This window comes from Emys orbicularis, chromosome 8, assembly GCF_028017835.1.
Source record: "Emys orbicularis isolate rEmyOrb1 chromosome 8, rEmyOrb1.hap1, whole genome shotgun sequence".
In the NCBI taxonomy this organism is placed as follows: Eukaryota; Metazoa; Chordata; order Testudines; family Emydidae; genus Emys; species Emys orbicularis.
Window position 1 is genome coordinate 54,138,951 of NC_088690.1, and position 21,435 is coordinate 54,160,385.

The 21,435-nt window shown below is 44.2% G+C and overlaps 2 protein-coding genes across 3 annotated transcripts in view; one reads left to right on the top strand and one right to left on the bottom strand.

Moving 5' to 3' along the window:
- ODR4 (odr-4 GPCR localization factor homolog) overlaps positions 1–12,419 on the bottom strand; it is a 36,306-nt gene extending 23,887 nt beyond the window's left edge. For both annotated transcript variants that reach the window (XM_065409002.1, XM_065409001.1), the window contains exons 1-5: positions 12,301–12,419; positions 11,059–11,183; positions 3,502–3,636; positions 2,963–3,058; positions 335–441 (exon numbers count right to left, since the gene is read on the bottom strand). In XM_065409002.1, the coding sequence (XP_065265074.1) occupies positions 335–441; positions 2,963–3,058; positions 3,502–3,636; positions 11,059–11,157 (437 nt within the window). In that variant the 5' untranslated portion in view covers positions 11,158–11,183; positions 12,301–12,419. The remainder of the gene's footprint in view (positions 1–334; positions 442–2,962; positions 3,059–3,501; positions 3,637–11,058; positions 11,184–12,300) is intronic.
- Positions 12,420–12,870: 451 nt separating this feature from the next.
- TPR (translocated promoter region, nuclear basket protein) overlaps positions 12,871–21,435 on the top strand; it is a 68,526-nt gene continuing 59,961 nt past the window's right edge. The window contains exons 1-7 of the mRNA XM_065410182.1: positions 12,871–13,034; positions 15,031–15,135; positions 15,703–15,776; positions 16,993–17,089; positions 17,453–17,556; positions 19,872–20,036; positions 20,918–21,010. Coding sequence (XP_065266254.1) covers positions 12,884–13,034; positions 15,031–15,135; positions 15,703–15,776; positions 16,993–17,089; positions 17,453–17,556; positions 19,872–20,036; positions 20,918–21,010 — 789 coding nt within the window. The 5' untranslated portion in view covers positions 12,871–12,883. The remainder of the gene's footprint in view (positions 13,035–15,030; positions 15,136–15,702; positions 15,777–16,992; positions 17,090–17,452; positions 17,557–19,871; positions 20,037–20,917; positions 21,011–21,435) is intronic.

Consider the following 21,435-nt stretch of genomic DNA (forward strand, 5'->3'; position numbering starts at 1 on the left):
TCAATCAAAACACATGACCATATAACCAGTAAACATGCTCAAAAGTTATGGCTGCACATCAGTTGAGTAGAGTGAGGGTGGAAATGTGGGCTGTGAATGGTGGAAGGCCAGGAGCAGGGGAACGGATAAGTTGAGTGCAGAGCAGATGCCTTGCTTTTTATGATTTGTGTTAATGGAATATCCATCCTAGCAACCCTTGACACAAAGATAATAAAGTTTTTGGGTGGCAATAAGTATACAATTAGACCAGACAGATTAGTTAGATCCTGCCCTATATTATATTTCAATACACTGTATCAAAAGACTACATTATATTTTTGCTATAGAAGGATACTTCTTTGTAGCAGAACAAACGTGAAGAGCCACTCTGTCAGAGACCTCCTCCTCAGTAAAATTCCAGAGCCTCTTTTTAATTATAGACTTTTCTACTGAAAAAACTAGCTGAAGAAGAAAAAAATGTTACAGGATTTTTCTTCATAGCACAAACAAAAATTTAAGCAAGTAGTTATAATTACTGAAAACAGCCCTGTATTTCAATTTTTAAGCAAAATAGCATGTCATTTTCACTATAGGTCAGTTTCTCAGCTGTATAACACTTTGTAATAGAACCAAAACTTGAATATTTGCAAATGTACAGGCTGCAAATATACAAACTGAAACTGATGGAAAGATTTGTGCAAACCCTAGGGAACTGCCACTCCGAGGCCAGCATCCATTTTCCAAGGACTTTATGGCTTTTAATTATAATCTAACATGAAATCAGACAGTCTGAAGGTTGGCTAGTCTCAGATCATCCCATTTTCAGATGGTACAGGAACTAAAAATATGTGGTTTTAGTTAGGTTGGTGCAGCCGTTAAATGTCTGAAACATCACATATGAAAGACTCAAGAGCTGGAGATGATGTTAATGAAAATATCTAAAATGCAGACTTTACATTGAACAGCAGCTTTCTGTACATGCGACAGTGTAGGGATATAAAAGAAGGTACTAACAGTGATTCCCCCAAGTGACAGTGACCCCCTCATAATTTGTCCCCCACACTTTAAAATCCAACAGTTTCACCAAGTACAAAAATCTCTTGGGTCTTCTGTTAAAACTTGTAAGCTACTGTCTGTAGAAACCATTGATTGTATCTATCCTATGAAAGATACTTTATTACTATGTAAAACTTACAAACAAGTTAATTGACTTTGTTCTTCAAGTAATTGATACAATGTAAACAAACACTATAAGCCATTAAGTGATTTTCACTTCATTCAAGGGCTCCTAGGACAGACCCCCACCCTCTGTGATTAAAGGGCCGGGAGTCTCAAATGAATTAGCACACACCCTGAAAGTGGTGGAGACAGTAAATTAAAATATGGTTAAGATATGGAATGTATGCTGATGAATGCTTGATATACAGGGATGGTTAGGGAGGTGCCAGCCTAGAAAGGGAGTATCCATGGGCCGAAGAATGTGTCAAGTAGGACCACCAGACAACCCCCTGAGGGTAAACTGGGATCCACCCCATCACCTGGAAGGATGAGAAACACAAACTTTGGACAGTGTGGAGCCACCAGGAATGTGCCACTTTGGACAGGAATGTGCCATCTGCTGATTGAGTCAGCAACAGCAGGATGAAACAGTTCCCATAGACTAACATAGGAATTAATTCCTTTAAGAATGGACTCTAAAGACTGATGACTGAGTCTCTGGTTCTGCTGCCAACCTCCAGGAGCAACAGGTGCACCTGACACAGACTCGGCTCCATCCTCATGACCAAGATACCTGGCCAGTAACTTGGCACGTGCAACTTCTAGGCTGGTAACTAGAACACCTATACAGAACTTGAATGAATGATTGTGTGAATGAATGTCTCTCTCTCCCTCTCTCTCTCTCTCTCTCTCTATATATATATATGTGTGTGTGTGTATAAGAAATAAGTAGTCAAACAACGTTGTTTACTTTTATCTTTTGCTTTATCAGTATATTTACAATAAATGTGGCATCTTTGCCTTATCCCTCTTAATAAGATCCTGCTGGTTTTTATTCTATTGGTATAACAACAGTACAAAGCAGCACAACCACTATCATACAAATCTTCAAAACAAAACAATCTACTGACTTAATTCATTTTGCACGTTTTAAAAAACTCTTCATAGACTTGCTCATGCCCCGCTCATAGACCTGGTTTCTTTCTTCACCTTCCTCTTCTCTCAGTTTCTCAATACAATCTGACTGCCTTCCCTGCAGCTTCTGATATTTGCAACAGCTTTCTCATATCTCTCCATCTCATCAACTGTCTCTTCAGACCACACCTGAAAACTTAAAGTCTCATTTGCCTCCACATTTCCTGTTCCCACTTCAACCATTTAACTCTGTCAGACAATTTGGAAGACAGTTGGTATGAAAAAGACAATACATCAAATAAAGTTATATAACAATAATAGAGATGAAAGAATCACTTAAATGTTGTCCTTTGCCACATCTTGGGTAAGTTATCTACAGAAGTATCTGTCCCAATATTGAGTAACAATCATAATGCTTCCACTGATATATAGGTTACTGGTGTGACTGGTAGCACTGCCAAATATAAAAGCTGCCCCACACTTCCCATTATAAGAGCTTCTTTTCAGTTGCGCTTTGTCAAACTTTAATCACTGGGACTGAAATTTTATATGCCAGGTATCTGCCTCAGGCCGATTTTTTTTTTTTTTTTCTTTTTTTTTTGGAAAATTTTAGTCAAAATGGTTACAGATGTTTCCAAGAATAATGTTGTAGAAATATATATTGTTTTGCCCATGTTGAAAAATTCAGGCAACCTTTTACTGCAAACCATTTATCTGGGATATTTTTGATTTCTGTTTCAGTGAACCCAATTAATAAATATAGCTAAGACCACAGTGATAGAAAATTACTCTGCTGCACAAATTAAAAAAAAATCCAGCTCCTTCCTGTGGACTTTATCTATGCACTTACCTTGCGCAAAGCATTTTGGATGTCTTTTGCCAGCTCTGGAGCTGCAACAATAAATACACCAAGAACTAGCAGTCCTCCTGGGAGCATTCTAGACAACTTACAAAATAAACAGAAAAGCAAATTATTAATTACTATTATGATTATAAAGTTCTATAAACTATATCACTTGGTTTACTATGGATTTTTTTTAAGGTATCAGAACCCAGATGTAGAATAAACTGCAAGACTAAAATTAGCAAGGCTATTTCTCACCTTCACATTCTCTTAATTTAAAAATACTCTATTCTTCCATTTTATCATCATATATTTCATGCAAGTTTTGTGCCCAAAACTACAGTGCCACCTGCTTTGCAGAAAAGACGTAAATATACTACTTTTAATATTGGTTGTAGTTGTGTAAGTTTTGATCAATTAACAAAATCAGTGCCATCAAAGGACTCTTGAGAAGACTCTTTTATGCATAAAATTAGGATTTGAAGTTAAGAAGAATTTCAAACTTATTTCTTACACTAACTATACATCTTCTGAAAGTGGTTTACCTGACTAGCATGTCCTGTTACCCATTCTTCATCAATGTCAGCCAATTTTGGATGATAATTTTTGTTGCTTTCATTTTGCTCTTCTCTTGGAGGTGTTCGAATAGCGAGAATCACATAATCTCTTTGTGGGGAACACTTTAGGGGGGAAAAAAACAAAACACAAAAGACTATGAGGTTGGTATTGATTTTTAAAGATAATCACAGTGTAATATAAAGCACCTTTGGAGTTGCTCTGTAGTTCATCTCTATAATACTCCAGGTTTTGGGGGGGGGAGGGGGGGGAAGAGGGTTTAAAATCTCACATGGAAATATTTTTTCTCCCTTGTCTTTAACTCTTAAATATACTCAAAGAGGTAAAATTTAGCCCCAAACAACATTATTTAGAAAACGTAAGTCTAATAGAGTTTTTTTTTTTTTTTTTTTTTTTAAATTCTTGTTGAAATCGTTTTGGTTTTGGGGGTTCCCCCCTCCCCAAACAAAAACACGCCCTTGCAGAGCTTGCAACCCAAGCACTGCAGTACTGTGCTAGTGCAGGAGAACCTGTAAGTGACATTTACTAAATTGAAAATAGACTATTAAGTTTCACTTTCATTAACATTTTCCAAACCTAGAGAAGTTAAAAAAAAAAAAAAGTCAACAGTGTAAGTAGTGGTACGTGTTTTTTTTTAAACTCTTCATTTTTAATAATCTAAAGAGTAACTGGTGATAGTAAAAAGTTGTAGAAATAAGTAATATTACTTGAGAAGCAACATGTCATGTAATTAAAGACTATTATGCTCGGTGCATCATTTTAAAAGTCTCAAAGTTCTAGTTTCCTCATCTTTCAACATCTCACCTATTTACCTGCAAGGCTATTCAAAACACAGTTCACAAAAAAATTTGTATAATGGGAAGTGAATACCCTTGCTCACCCAGATACTCTCCTTACGTTCTATGGGTACGTCTACACTACAATCATGGGGTGCGACTGCAACTCGTGTGGACATACCAGAGCTTTAATCTAGCTAGTTCAGGTACCAGAGCAGTGAAGCCATGGCAGTATAGGTAATTACTAGAGTGGCTATCCTGCGCTAAAGCCTGTGCTGTCACAGTTTCACTGCTCTGGTACCTGAGCTAGCTAGACTAAAGCTCGGATATGTCCACACGAGTTGCAATCAAAGCCCATGATACCGATATAGACATATCCTAAAGCTACTATACCATTTCCCCACAAACTTCAAGAGACAAAATAAGGTTATCTTTGGCTAGAAATCAAGCATTGTAAATTTCAGAGAGATCGGAGCAAGTGAGAACAGAGGCGTAGGCCTGGTCTACACTACAAGGTTAGGTCGAATTTAGCCGCGTTAGGTCGATTTTATAAGCAATGCGGCTACACAACCAACCCCGTTCCGCCGACCTAAAGGGCTCTCAAAATCAACTGTTGTACTCCTTCCCGACGAGGGGAGTAGTGCTAAAAATCGACCTTCCTGGGTCAAATTTGGGGTAGTGCAGACGCAGCGCTGTGCAATTCGATGGTATTGGCCTACAGGAGCAATCCCAGAGTGCTCCAATGTGACCGCTCCGGACAGCATTTTCAATTCCAATGCACTAGCCAGGTACACAGGAAAAGCCCTGGGAAATTTTGAATTTCATTTCCTGTTTGGTCAGCGTGGCGAGCTCAGCAGCACAGGTGACCATGCAGTCCCAGAATCACAAACGAGCTCCAGCATGGAGCGAACAGGAGACACTGGATCTGATTGCTGTATGGGGAGAAGAATCTGTGCAGGCAGAACTCCGAACCAGCAGAAGAAATGCTGATATATATGCCAAAATCACACAGGGCATAGTGGAGAGAGGCTACACCAGCAGTGCCGTGTGAAAGTTAAGGAGCTCAGGCAAGCCTACCACAAGACAAAGGAGTCAAACGGTCGCTCCGGGTCACAGCCCCATACATGCCGCTTCTATGATCAGCTGCATGCCATTCTAAGGGGGGACCCTACCAGTACCCCACCACTGTCCGTGGACACCTGCAAGGGGGGAGTCTCACACAACACGGAGGAGGATTTTGTGGATGAGGAGGAGGAGGAGAATGCCCAGCAGGCAAGTGGAGAATTCGTTCTCCCCAGCAGCCAGGACCTTTTCATCACTCTGGAGCCAATAACCACCCAGGGCGAATCGTTCCCAGACCCTGAAGGTGGAGAAGGCACCTCTGGTGAGTGCACATTTGTAACTACACTCCAGGGGTTAAAAGCAATTGTGTTTAATGTTTGATTTGCCCTGAAGAATTGGGATGCATTCGCGGCCAGTTCAGCTACTGGAAAAGTCTGTTAACGTGTCTGGGGATGGAGCGGGAATCCTCCGGGTACATCTTCATGAAGCTCTCCTGGAGGTACTCTGAAAGCCTTTGCAGAAGGTTTCTGGGGAAGGCTGCCTTATTTTGTCCTCCACGGTAGGACACTTTACCACACCAAGAGATCATCCGGGAGAATAGCCACGCAGTGGGGGGGAGAGGTGGCTTACCATGGCTCCCTGGAAATAGAATTCTGTTGCCCAGCCATGTGTGATGTGTCACCATACCGGCAGGCACTCAATATAAAAGGCAAAATGCGACCTTGTACCTAAAACACATGTGCTGTTTGATGTGAATTGCTTGATTCACTGTGAAAGAGTCTCTCTTTTGTTCTCACAAATGTATCTTCTTAAATTTTACTCTCCCTTTTTATCCCCCCTGCAAGTGCAAATGTTTCTATGCTCCCCGCATCAACTCCGTCCCTGAGATTATCGCAGATTACAAGGCGGAAAAAACACACTCGCGATGACATGTTTTTAAGAGCTCATGCAGTCCTCCCGCACTGATAGGGCACAGCCTAATGCATGGAAGCATTCGGTGGCAGAGGCCAGGAAAGCACTCAGTGAGCGTGATCAGAACACGCAAGAGGAGATGCTGAGGCTAATGGGGAAGCAAACGGACATGATCAGGTGTCTGGTGGAGCTGCAGGAAAGGCAACCAGAGCACAGACCCCCGCTGCATCCATTGTATAACTGCCTGCCCTCCTCGCCAAGTTCCATATCCTCCTCATCCAGACGCTCAAGAACTGGGGCGGGGGGGGGGTGAAGGCTCCGGGCACCCAGCCACTCAGCTCCAAAGGATGGCCCAAGCAACAGAAGGCTGTTATTCAAACAGCTTTGATTTGTAGCGTGGCTACAATAAGCAATGTGGCCTTGTCCTTCCCTCCCCCGCGCCCCCCCCCCCCCACCCAGGCTACCTTGTCAGTGATCTCCCTCCTCTTTTTTTAAAAAATAAATAAATAAATAAATAAATAAAGAAAGAAAGAAAGAAAGAAAGAATGAATCGATTCAAAACAATAGGGATTTTATTTCCTTTTCCAGCTGTGGTCGAAGCGGGGAGGGGGACTGGCTTACAGGGAAGTACATTCAACGAAGGGGGCGGTTTTGTATCAAGGAGAAACACACACAACTGTCACACCATAGTCTGGTCAGTCATGAAACTGTTTTTCAAAGCCACTCTGATGCGCAGCGCGCCTAGCTGTGCTCTTCTAATCGCCCTGATGTCTGGCTGTTCAAAATTGGCCGCCAGGCGATTTGCCTCAACCTTCCACCCCGCCATAAAAGTCTCCCCTTTACTCTTACAGATATTATGGAGCACACAGCAAGCAGCAATAACAATGGGAATATTAGTTGCGCTAAGGTCTAACCTAGTCAGAAAACAGCGCCAGCGAACTTTTAAACGTCCAAAGGCACATTCTACCACCATTCTGAACTTGCTCAGCCTGTAGTTGAACTGCTCCTTACTACTGTCCAGGGTGCCTGTGTATGGCTTCATAAGCCAGGGAGCAAGGGGTAGGCTGCGTCCCCAAGGATAACTATTGGCATTTCAACATCCCCAGTGGTAATTTTCTGGTCTGGGAAGAAAGTCCCTTCTTGCAGCTTTTCGAACAGCCCGGAGTTCCTAAAGATGCGAGCGTCATGCACCTTTCCCGACCATCCCACGTGGATGTCGGTGAAAAGTCACTCGTGATCCACCAGTGCTTACAGCACCATTGAGAAGTATCCCTTGTGGTTTATGTACTGTTTGGCAAGGTGGTCCGGTGCCAAGATAGGGATATGCATTCCATCTATCGCCCCACCACAGTTAGGGAAACCCATTGCAGCAAAGCCATCCACTATGACCTGCACATTTCCCAGAGTCACTACCCTTGTTAGCAGGAGGTTACTGATTGCCTCGGCTACTTGGATCACAGCAGCCCCCACGGTAGATTTGCCCACTCCAAATTGATTCCCGACTGATCGGTAGCAGTCAGGCGTTGCAAGCTACTACAGGGCTATCGCCACTCGCTTCTCAACTGTCAGGGCAGCTCTCATCTTGGTATTCCTGCGCTTCAGGGCAGGGGAAAGCAACTCACACAGTTCCATGGAAGTGGCCTTACGCATGCAAAAGTTTTGCAGCCACTGGGAATCATTCCATACCTGCAACACTATGCAGTCCCACCAGTCTGTGCTTGTTTGCCAGGTCCAGAATCAGTATTCCACTGTATCAACCTGCCCCACTGCTGCCATGATATCCCAACTGCCACATCTCGTGCTTTCAGAAACATCTGTGTCCATGTCCTCCTCACAATCGTCCTTGTGCTAGTGGCTCCTAGCCACGGTCTGCACATACTGCAGGATAATGCGCGAGGTGTTTACAATGCTCACAACAGCAGAGCTGAGCTGAGCGGGCTCCATGCTTGCCGTGCTATGGCGTCTGCACAGGTAACCCAGGGGAAAAAAGCACGAAATGATTGTTTGCCGTTGCTTTCAAAGAGGGAGAAAGGAAGGGAGGGGAGACTGACGACATGTACCCGAAACCACCCGCAACAATGTTTTTGCCCCATCAGGCACTGGGAGCTTAACCTAGAATGCCAATGGGCAGCGGGACTGTGGGATAGCTACTCCATGAATCGATGCTAGCAACGGTATTGAGGATGCACTCCGCCAACCTACTGCACTTAGTGGGGACATACACGATCGACTGTATAAAATCGCTTTCTAAAGATCGACTTCTATAAAAACCGACCTAATTTCGCCATGTAGACATACCCCCAGATTATACCTGATTATTCAAATTTAACAATGGCAGTTGCTGCCTCTCCCAGCATAATACACACAATGACCTGCAAATTTGATGCAGTCTATCCTTCACATAAGTCTGTAATGAAGATTTATATATAATATCTTCGATAGTTAGCAGCTTTATTGCTGAATCCTCTGCAGTATATGAACTTCAAGTGGAACAGAAATGGATACAGATTGGAACACTTTTCCTAAAGGTGAGCAGACATGCTGGGTCCTTAAAAGCACTAGTGTAAAGATTGTAAAGCATTAGGACATTAGAACAACCAGAAGCTAGCAAAGAACACAACTTTGAGGGCTGCAATTTTTTTCCCAAGAGGATTCTGATTTATTCCATGAAGACAATGAACACCACCACTGCCCCGAGATCCAGAAAGAAGAAATAATCTACAGCATATAACTCAAATAGCAGCAGCTAATAATTGTATTGCAATGGCAGCTAGAGCAGTGTTTTTCAACCTACGGGTCGTGACCCAGTACTGGGTTGTGGAACGTAAGGCACTGGGTCGCTGTGGCTCTGCTCAGCACCACCGACCTGGCCGTTAAAGGTCCCATTGGCGGTGCTGCCTGGATAAGGCAGGCTAGTCCCTACCTGTTCTGACACCGCGCTGCGCCCCGGAAGCAGCCAGTAGCAGGTCCGGCTCCTAGGCGGGGAGGCTACGGGGCTCCGTGCGCTGTCCCCGTCCTGAGCACAGCGCCTCCGCCTAGGAGCCAGACCTGCTGTTGGCCGCTTCTGGGGTGCAATGCAGTCTGCAGTGCCAGGACAGGCAGGAAGCCTCCCTTAGCACCCCCGCTGCACCGCTGACCAGGAGCCGCCCGAGGTAAGCCCATGCCCCAACCCCCTGCCCCAGCCCTGAGCCCCCCCAAACCCAGAGCTCCTTCCTGCACCCGAAACCCCTCATCCCTGGCCCCAGCCCAGAGCCCTGACCTCTGCCTGCACCCCAACCCTCAACCCCCCCCAAACCTGGAGCCCCCTACTACACCAAACCCCTCATCCCCAGGTGAAAGCCTGCCCCCCAGCCCAGAGCCCTGACTCCCTCCCGTGCCCCAACCCTCTGCACAAGCCTCCTACACCCTGAACCCCTCATTCCCGGCCCTACCCCGCAGCCCTCACCCCCGACCCCAACCCTCTGCCTCAGTCCTGAGCCCCTCCCACAGACCAAACCCCTCATCCCAGTTCTGTTGGGTCATGGGCATCAACAGTTTTCTTCAACTGGGTCACCAGAAAAAAGGTTTGAAAACCACTGAGCTAGAGGATACAGTCAGAGACAAACGCCCCATTGTGCTAGACCAGGGGTCGGCAACCTTTCAGAAGTGGTGTGCCGAGTCTTCATTTATTCACTTTAATTTAAGGATTCGTGTGCCAGTAATACATTTTAACGTTTTTTAGAAGGTCTCTCTCTATAAGTCTATATATTATATAACTAAACTATTGTTGTATGTAAAGTAAACAAGGTTTTCAAAATGTTTAAGAAGCTTCATTTAAAATTAAATTAAAATGCTGATCTTACGCCGCCGGCCCGCTCAGCCCGCTGCCGGCCTGGGGTTCCATCCACCTAGGCCGGTAGCGGGCTGAGCAGGGCCTGTGGCCGGGACCCCGGCTGGCAAGGGGCCGGCAGCCAGAATCGCAGACCGGCAGCAGACTGAATGGGACCAGCGGCCGGGACCCCAGACCGGCAATGGACTGAGCGTCTCAGCCCGCTGCCGCTCAGCCCGCTGCCGTTCTGGGGTTCCGTCTGCCGGCTCCTGCCAGCCAGGGTCCTGGCTGCTGGCCCCGCTCAGCCCGCTGCCAGTCTGGGGTCCCGGCCCTGCCCACATAGAGTGGGTACCTACCTTCTCCCTGGTTTTAGCCCAGTCTCTTTCTCTCTCTCTGCACTGAGCTGAGGGTGAGAGTGCACTGAGCACAGGGCTGGGGGTTGGGCTGTAGGGTCTGGCCAGGAGCTAGAATGAAGGAGGGGGCTCAGAGTTGGGGCAGGAGGTTTGGGTGTGGAGCGCTTACCTGGGCACTTCCCATTTGGTGTGAGGGGTGCATCTTTTTGGAAGTGCATAAATGTAGTTCCATGCCATTTACTGTATCTTTCAGACAAGATTTCAAAAACCAAGTATCTAAGTGCTCAGCGGGTACTATGGCAACTTTTATAAGAGTATGGTTTTGTCCTTTGTCAAAATATCCCCTTCCTGTCTCATACAAGTTCAACATTACGGTTATGAGTTTGATCCTACACCATTAAAGTCAATGAGAGCAGGATCAAGTCTGTAGCTTGATATTGATGTGGGATGCAAAGTTGCTCAAGTCACTAACACAGGATCTTTACCCTAGCAGCTACATAAAGAAGTGTTACCTTTGAATATAGATTATAAACCCTATATGAACATAATGTTAATCTGAGTTACACATCCACAATACAGAAGCCTATTCACTTTCATATAGATTTAAACACTTACCTGCCCTATCAAAAGGCCAGTGACACAAGCCTTTGGCTTGGTGCTGAAGTCTGAAAGATACTGTCCAAGAGCTTCTTCCACAAAATAGCTTCTGCCCATTACTGCGAGCTTAGTCTAATTTCCATCTATAAAAAGAGAATATATTATTCTACCTTTTCAGGTACTTAATCCGAGGACATAAGGCATAGCATGGTAAGTGTACAGAAATAAAAAGTGTCGGAAAAACACCCTGAATGTGTTAGTATGACAGTGACCATTAACAAAGTTACAATGAGCTTTATACCTGTAATAGCTTCACTGAAGTTCTAAAAGTCTCTCTATGGCAGAGGAAAGTCTACTCTTTTATTCTTAACATACTTGTATGAAAAAGAGGTATTTTAAACATGGTAACATATGTGAAATTGACATATCAAATCAAATATCAAATTAAAATCTAGGAAAAAATAATTTACAAGTGATCTATGAAACAACCTTCAACTCTTAATGTTTTAGGAGTAGTTCACTTCCATTTGTTCACTCACACATTCACAATTCTCACATAGTCAGACCACTATCGCTAACCTATAATCAAAATAGCAGCAAACACCTGCTGCCTAGAAAAATGAAAGAACAGTCCTGCTCAGTTACATTCTACAATATTTGTATTTTGCAAACTTTCTTATTTCCCTTTTTCAGACATGACTTGTTTTTTAAGTCACTGTGAAGTCTGTCAAAAGGCCCGTTTTACACTTTCCATTTGCAGATTCTTTTTAAAAAAAAAAATCCCTGAACGCAAAATGTAGGATCTGGACATATGGGAAGAAATCAGGGGATTCTCTCGCTCTCTCTTTCCCCCTCCCGCCATGCTAACGTACCTCAATCAATTTGACTCGCTCCTTCCAAAGGCACTAACTAAAAAGTTCAGCTCTACAGGACAGAGCTGAGGGGCGACGTTCCAGCCCCCAAAGACTTTGAGTACAAGGTGCAAGCAGATACGGGGTTACAACGGGATCCACCTCTCTTGCCTGAGCCACAGCGAGAGCCGCCAGCTAGTGCCACAGAGGGGAGACATTTCCCACCATTCCCTCCCGCAATTCGGCCTCCCTCAGCTAGGTCAGACACCCACCGCCCTTCAGACACATTTTCCTCTCCCCCAGCCAGGTCAGATTCCGATCTCCAAGGGCCGGGCACCCTCGGCAAGGCCGGCCAGCCTCCCCCCTCCTCCTCCTCCTCCTCCTCTACCCACGGCCACAGCAGCCTCACCTGCTTACTGGGCAGTGGCACCAGCTTCTCTCACAGGTCCCTCCACACCCAGCACAGATGTGTCCCACATGTCCACATCACCAGGCTGCGCCTCTCCTCCCGTCTCAACGAGTGAACTCTCTCTCAAAGCGTAGGTTGATGACGTAGACGAATCATTGGGCCCAACAGAAGACAAACCTAATCGCGGGAGCATGGGCGCCGGGTGTTACTGCCCATCAGGGTCCGCCATGTTCTGTGTGGCGGACGTAGCAGCACCTCTTCCTTGCCGATCCAGTCTCTGCGAGAAGACGAACGCTGCACTGCTAACCAACAAAGACTCCTCTTTGTGAGTTCACTCGGTCTAATCAGACAGGCTGGGACGCAGTGCCTCACTCAACATGGCGGACAGAACGCTACCTCCGGAAGCTTTCGCACAGGAGTTCGGCTTCCGGTGGAGGTTGAACACTACGTTTCCCATGGCGCCCGCTGGAGGGCGGCTAATGCGCATGCTCTGTGCGAGTCGGGAGGTGAGGGCGCCGCGCTGTTTCCCTTCCCCGCGGGGGCGGAAGGCGGCAGAGAGAGGTTGGAGAGGCTCCCTCCCAAGATGGCGGCGGTGCTGCAACAGCTCCTGGAGCGGGCCGAGCTGGCCAAGCTGCCCAAGCCGGTGCAGGGGAAGCTGGAGCGCTTCCTGGCCGATCAGCAGAGCGAGATCGATGGGCTCCGAGCCAGGCACGAGCGCTTTAAGGTGGACAGCGGTGAGTAGCGGGGCATGAGGCGGGGGGAAGGGACAGTGGAGGGGCTGGGGAGGGCATGGGAGAGAGGGGTGATATTTGTACGGTGCTGTCCCTGCTGGGCTGCTCCTACTGCAGGGTCCGGACCTGAGTCTGCTGCCAGGCGGGTGGGCCGGGGCCCTCAGAGGTGTCACGGGCCGGGGCGAGGACCGGCGGTGCTTCCCGCGGCGCTGGGCGCATGATGCTGCCCCGCACCGAGGTTCACCACCACTGAGTACCGGAGGGACCGAGTCTCGACTTGTGCCTGTTTGGCAGGAGGTGGGCTACAGTGGGTATTGGCTAATCGTCATCACTGAGCCCGAGCCAAGAAGCAAAAGGACAGTGCCAGAGGCAATGCTGTGTGGAGGTCTCATGTTGCTGACATGGGCGTATAAAATATCCCCCACGGCTTTTACATCTGTATAACTGCAGTGGCTGAATATTATGCATTTGTTCTGTGAGGCGGATTCCTTGAATTTTTACACTCTTGTTTTCCACTTAAGTTCTGGGTCGCAGTGTTTGTATACCACAATAGGAGAAAGTTCTTAGTGTCAAGTATCAGAGGGGTAGCTGTGTTAGTCTGGATCTGTAAAAAGCAACAGAGAGTCCTGTGGCACCTTTAAGACTAACAGATGTATTGGAGCATAAGCATCCAACGAAGTGGGCATTCACCCACAAAAGCTTATGCTCCAATACATCTGTTAGTCTTAAAGGTGCCACAGGCTCTCTGTTCTTAGTGTGAAGTTACGAATTATTACATTAAAACTCTTAAAAATAATGTAAAGTCAAGGGGGATGCACGTCCTACTGAGTGAGATTCTTTACCTGCTTCCCGAGTTAGCCAGATGCTTGAGGAAGAGCATCAGAGGTTTGTTTAGTCTACACTGCAAAAAAGCACCGGCTGCAGTGGGTCTGCAGGCCTATGGCACTAAAAATAGCCATGCAGATATTCCCATTTGGGGTCTGAGCCCTAGGGAGGGAGTGGGTTTCAGAGCCTAAGCTCTAGTGGCAACGTATACATGGCTATTTTTAATGCTGTAGTACAAGCCTGAGTCTGTAGACCCAGGCTCTGAGACTCACTGCTGTGTTTTGTTTTTGTAGTTGTTTTTTGCCCCAGCCTGGAGCACCCTCCTGCACCCAAACTCCCTCCCAGAGCTTGCAGCCCTTACCCCTTCCTGCACCCCAATCCCCTGCACCAGCCCAGAGCCCCCTCCTGCACCAAACTCTCTCCCAGAGCTTGCACCCCTCACTCCTGCACCCCAACTCCCTGCCCCAGGCTCAGCCAATGCACACCCCACAGTTGAGAATGTTACACTGATTTGTGACAATCCCTGAAAGATTTTTGATCTATAAACCACAAATGACACTAATAAAAAGTAAAACTCATTAAATGTCCAGTGGATTCTATCAGATCAGGTGCAGTGTGACCATATGACCCCTGCACCCAAACTCCCTTCCAGAGCTTGCACCCCTCACTCTTGCATCCCAACACCTTGCCCCAGGCTCGGCCCGGAGCCCCTTCCCACACTCCCAATCCCTTGGCCCCAGCCCAGAGCCTGCACATTTACCCTCTGCCCTAGCCCGGTGAAAGTGAGTGAGGGTGGGATAGAGCAAGTAACAGAGGGAGGGGGGAATAGAGTGAGTTGGGCAGGGCCTTGGGGAAGGGTCAGGGCCTCGGGGAGTGGTCGGGGTAGATCCTGTGTTGATCTTAAATTCAAAAAGTGATCTTGTGCGTAAGAAGCTTGGAGACCACTGCTTTAGGGCAATGCACTTGGAGAAATGTAAAACAGAACTGAACATAGTAACAAAATTATTTAAACAGTGCTTAAAAGTAGGTAGCAATATAGCACTTGGCTTAAAAAAATGTTTTTTCTTCAGGGTCTACTGAAAGAGCATTGTTTCTAGTTGCATTTTCTGCTAGATATGGTTCTCTAATAAAAGCTGATTATGAAATAGTGTTAATATAATGTGTTGTTCTGCAGAACAACAGTATTTTGAAGTGGAAAAGCGTCTGGCTCAAAGTCAAGAGAGACTTGTAAATGAGACACAGGAATGTCAGACTCTCCGTCAGGAGCTAAACAAACTTAGTAAGTATAACTACACGTTGATTAGCAGATTGGAAAGTTGTTTTTCTGTTTATAATAATTACATCTTTTGAACTTATTTTGAAATGCTTAATCTAAATAAGAGAGAAAAATCTGTCAACCAAACTTCTTTCACAGAAGTTAATTGATATTTTTGGTTCAAGTCCCTGCTTTCTACAGGCTTTCAGTCTGTTTTACTGTAGTAAACATCTTATTTACATTCTACTCAAGGAACTAGGGGTTAGATTCTACAAACGGATTTGTGCAATGCACACATATGCCCATAAGGGTCAGGTTGCAGGATCAGGCCTGAGACGCTGATATGTCAGTGGCTTCCAGAAAGCAGATGAGTAGGGATAAAACAACTTTTGTTTTTAATCACAAGAGTACCAATTTGGTCAATGGCTTGTATATTGGATTTTTAATTTTGGGGAAATTTTTCTCTTCTCAATTTTATATTATTCTAAAGCAGGAACATGAATTTTACCAACTGGATATAACTAATGCACATGTTCTGTTAATATTAAAATGTTTCCTTAATTTTCCCTCCTTGTCCGTCTCCTCCCACAGATGAGCAGTTGAAGTCATTGAATGAGAAAAACAAAGAACTTGAAGCGGCTCATGATCGCAATACAGCCATACAGGTATAGGAATCACTGAGTATGCAAATGTAGTTGAAAGGCTTTAGAATTTAGGGTGCATGTTTTGTTTGGAGTCTTGACAATCAAAAGCTAGATATGCAAATAATGCCTTGTCTATTCAGGAAAGTTGTGCTCTTCAAGTCCCGGTTCAAGCTCCACTGTGGGCACTCCTATTTCTGATTAAGAGTGACTTATTTTAGCATAGCTTAAAAGTGTTCCCAAACAAATTAAATTAAACCTCAGAAGTCTTACTTTAACTGAAATAAGTTCTGCACAGGGGTTTACACCAGTTTAACAAAATTGGTTTCAAATTGATATTCTTGGTTCAATCAGTGCAACTGTCTTGTGTAGACCATGCTACTGATGGCTTTCTTCGCAATTTCTTTTTTCCCCTCTGGCCCTTTGATTAGTCTGTGGTTAATAGCGTGTAGTCTAATTTGTTCACCAAATAAAACCAATTCAGAGAACTAATGTTGTGACTAGAGTACCTTTTGTTGATACCACAGTTCTGGTTCTAGGCTTTATCCTTAGGCACATTCGGAACAAGTTTTATTTGTGAGTTTGGAAACCCATTAGGAGTCTGAGCCGCTTCTTCTGCTTTTCTAACAAAGAAGAGCTGTCTCTATGCTTTCTGGAGTCCAGAGGAAATTTGTCTATCTTGCACCTGTGAGGAAATCTCTATAGCAGTTGAGTAGTAAAAGTAGGAGTAAGAAAACATCACTGTTCAATAAACAGTTCTCCTAGAGTGGCTGATACCTCTATTCTTTTTTTTTCTTTTCTTGGACATAGGGTACCCTTTTAGAGTACTCTCAATTTACATTTAAAGGTAAAGAAGTTGATATCCTGTACCATCTCAGATTGAGATTACATTTCATAAACTAATCAGGGGCATGGGATGAAACCTCCAAGAAAACTTCAGGTGTTGCATGAAGTTATGTTGATTCTTCCCTCTGTGTCAGAACTGAACAGATGCTCAGCACGGTAGTGGAAATCAAAGGTGGACACAAGATTCCAGTTTGTTTGTTTCAGTAACTGACTTGCTTGAGCAGTTAAACACCTTCCTGTGTACTAAATAGTAGGATTGCTTTCACACATACATTACAAATGGTTAGGATGATAACCTCTGCTTACTACAGCATTTTCCCTGTATGATAGTAAGTTTAAAAAATGACCACGACTTTTAACATAAAACTGATACTTTTTTTTTTTTTCATTGAAGAGTCAGCTTACTAGAGCAAAAGAAGAATTGGAAGGTGAAAAGAGAGATTTGGTTCGAACGAGTGAGAGACGCTCTCAAGAAATTGAACACTTAAATGGTATGACTAGTAAATACGCTAAAACCATAACTGATTTACACCTGCTTTGGGAGTCAGACTTAAACCTAAACTCAATAATGGTTCATTATCCAAATTTGTATGGGTAACTCCCATTAATAGATCAGAAAGGAATAGGAGTCAGATTGGTAGAGGAAAGTGGTGGGGGAAATGTAAGTGCAAGTCAGGGGAAAAGCCCAACAGCATTCTAGGTGATATTTAATTGTATGGAGACACATATTGACAATTAAGTCTTCTCATAAACTGGTAGCCTTCATTTCTAAGGTACTAAATCTGATTTATTTACAGTAATAACTGATACTGTTTTGAATGTTTGGCATCTTACATTGTCTCTGATTTTCCTAGAGGATGTTAAACGTCTAAATGAGAAACTTATGGAAGCAAACACAGCAAAAGTGGAGCTACAATTAAAGCTGGATGAGCTTCAAACATCGGATGTCTCTGTGAAGGTAAGTAGTGTTTTACATGGATTACCCTTGTCAGTAGTGAGATTTCCAGTGACTTACCTACTTAATTGATGTCTTTGCAATGTATCAATAAGAAGATAACTACATGTGGTATAAAAACGGGTCTTCTTTCAAAGGACGCAGGCAAACGTCTTTGTCATAGCAGGAAAATGTCATTTGTAACTTTCCAATAAGCTTAAACTGTTCAATTGTTTTCTGTAATTCATGCAAACTGGTCTTACTCTAGGGCTGCCAATATCCATGAAATCAACTTTCTAGACTTCATTCCTGGTTGTAGTGATAACGCTCTAGTGCAGGGGTCTCAAACACGTGGCCTGCGGAGTTATTAGCTGCAGCCTGCCAAGCTTCTCTCCCCCCCCCCCCCCCCTCCAAGCTATTTCCTGAGGCCGCCAAGCTCCCTTCACCCCGAGCACACCGCATCCCCGCTCCTCTGCCTGCCTCCAGGCGCTTCCCGCCACCAAACAGCTGTTGGGCGGCACTTAGCGCTTTCTGGGGGGGGGGGGGAGCGGGGAGCCACGAGCTCATGGGAGGAGGCGGAGAAGAGGCAGGGCAGGGGCGGGGATTTGGGGAAGGGGTTGGAATAGGGGCAGGGAGGGGGCGGAGTTGGGGTGGGGACTTTGGGGAAGGGGTTGGAATGGGGGCGGGGAATGGTGGGAAGAGGCGGGGCAGGGGTGGGGCCTCATGGAAGGGGTGGAGTGGGGGTGGGTCCGGGGGCAGCGGGGGTGGGGGTGTCAGTGATGCGGCCCTCGGGCCAATGTACTAGTCCTCATGTGGCCCTCCTGATCATTTGAGTTTGAGATCCCTGCTCTAGTGGCTGATCCAACCTGTATTCATTTTCTCAAGGAAACAATAGTCCTACAGAATTCTAAATTAACTTCCAAAGGCGGTGCTAGGAAGTTTGACCTTGGTCAAATGACCTTAGTCATTTGTCTTGCTAATATATATTCCTTGCTCATTCCATCGATAACTTTGAGCTTAATGTTAGAAGGTCCCTTATCTTTTATTTGTATCAGACTAGAGTCCTCGTAACATACATTCAGTTTTTTTGTTTCATATGAAACTGGAACAGTCAGTTAAATAGAGAGCCATGTCAAAATATTATCTGTCGGCATTTCACATTGCTTCTCTTTAGTAGTTCAAGGTCATGTTAACTTACGCTTGTGCAGCGCTACATTGGCATCTGTATCAGTTCCTTTCCAGGAGATTTGTAGGGCAGCCATATTTCCTAGATATTTCTGGAAAACATTATTCCTTGACTATCCCTAACTAACACAATATAGCTTTTTGTTCCATTCTAGTAGTTGGAACTCTTACAGAGGTTTGAATATGCTACTACTTGCAAGTAAATGGGCTTGGTCTTTTAGCACAGACAGTTGTGTTTCTAGGTCAAGAGATCCCTGGTTCAGTCCCCAGGAACCTGTTACACATGGATTCAGCCAAATGGCATGAATCTGTATTTGGCTTACTGAAGTTATGAAACCTGACTCACTCTTCCTCAGTATCATTTTGTCTCTGAGTGTTTGTTTGAGGCAACGTTGCCTTCATATAGTCAAACAAGTAAGCAAACTATTGTTGTTTTGTTATGACTATAGTATTGGCACACTGACCCTTTTGATACTTTGAGGCTTATACGTGGTGTTTAACCTAGTCTCTCCTTCGACGTATTCATCAAGCTTTTAAGTCTCCAGAAGTGGGGATCTGTTATAGCACTCTATTTTAATTTTCTTTTTCCACGTCTGTAATTCCTGTTTTTTAAAGGCTGATTCATATCTTTTTATGTTTGTGTCAAGCATAGCACAATGGGGCCCCAAGGCTAATTATGGCCTTTGTCCCCTTAAACTTAAATGGTAAATAATATCCTTCCATGATGTTGGACACTTTTTTTTGTTGTTGTTGCCTTTTATGTGCTTTCTGTCTTGTACCTGAAAAGGAGTTAGACACTAATACCTCAGCCGGGGCAGGTTTATGCTACCTATTGAAGAGACAGGTTAACAGTCTTAGAATTCCAATGCTAGAGTCATTATTCTCTTTCATAAAACGATAGCAAGGATCCAGGAGTAGGCATATGTCACGGCTGAATTGTTTCCTGGAGCTTGACGACAGGAAAAAGACCATTCTAACTTGGTGAGGCTCCTGGATGCATGGCTATGCATGGGTGCATCATTAACCCCAAACCTGAGCTAACCACTAACACACACACATGCAATTTGTGAAGAAGTTTTGCATAGAAAGTAGTCTTGTTACAAGTGCTAATTTATTTAGTTTTACCATGCTGTCTTTCACAATTTTATTTTTAGTATCGTGAGAAAAGGTTGGAGCAAGAAAAGGAATTATTACAGAATCAGAACACGTGGCTGCACACTGAGTTGAAAGCCAAAACAGATGAACTCCTGCTTATTGCCAGGGAAAAGGGAAATGAAATCCTTGAGCTTAAATGTAGTCTGGAGAACAAGAAAGAAGAGGTAAAGTAGTAAATAATACAAATATTTTTTCTAAGTAATTTTAAAAAAGAAAACAAAATTTAGTCAAGATACGATAACAATTATCTGGAGTCTAATACCCCTTGACTACTTGAGTGAGGAATTTTTATAGCACTGACACTCTTCACTATGGATTGAATTCCATGTAAAGGGGCAAATTTTCATGTACATTCTTGAAGTTTTGGGGGATATGTTTTAAGGTAGGGAATTGTGCTTTTTTTCCATTATGTGCTTTGGTCACTTATAGTTTTCAGGGAATGAATATATTGGTATTGACATCTAAAGTAAGGTAGAGCAATTGAAGATTATTTTTGTAAGATTAGTGATGATAAATTAGAAGTAGCTGAAAGTACAAGGTGTAATACAACAGTGCTAGTGAAAATATACAGAAATACAATTTCTTGCTAAAAAGAATGTTTGTTTTTTTAAAATATGTACAAAAATATTGTACTGGTAATGCAGCTTCATTTTAGCATGTGTTTTTTGGGTGGGGGAAAAACGTGGGGCTTTATTTTCAAAATAGCTCATCCCTAATCAGCTCCTATTTAGACATCTACTTAAGTGGTCAGCTCCTGTTAGGCAAGTAAGTGAGGCAGCCAGACTTTCTGTGTTCTCAGCTGTCATAAGTGCCTGGATGCAAAGCACCTTTGAAAATCTGGCTGCTTTTAGATAGCTGCACAGAGGCAAAATTCTTTAGAAAAAACGGCCTTTATACTATCACTTGTGAAATTAGAAACTTTGAAATGTATATTATGGTCGATAATAATCAGATACTGCATTTCTGTTGGAGTACCATTTGAAAAATATATGTAGTTGTAAATGAAAAATAATCATCTTATGTTTAATACCTGTTATTCACACAGGTTTCCAGAATGGAGGAGCAGGTAAACAGCTTAAAATTGTCAAATGAAAATTTACAGAAACATGTGGAAGATCTTTTGACTAAATTGAAGGAGGTAAGAAAACCTTTTCTAAACTGTAATCTAGTGTGGCAGCATTTAAGAGAGCTTCAGTATTTTAACTAGAAAAATTATCTCCTGTATCTAATAGAATTAAGTACAATACTACCCTAATCTGCCCCATTGTACCGAGGTATTGTTGGGATTGCCAATCTGTAGAGGGGAGGGAGTTTACATTGCAGGCTGCAGTGTCCAGGCAAAGCAGGAAGGACTCTGATTGGGGAGAGTATTAGTTTTAACTTACTACTCTCTTTCTTATAAAGCAACTTTGAGCAAAGGTGGGTGGGAGGAGGATAGGAGTTTAAGAAAGCTTTTACTTAGGGCCAACAGCTTCCAGCTTTTACAAAAGTTCCAGACAGTTTTTTTTTTTTTTTGGGGGGGGGGGGGGGGACAACAAATATTCTCCTGTAATATTTGCCACT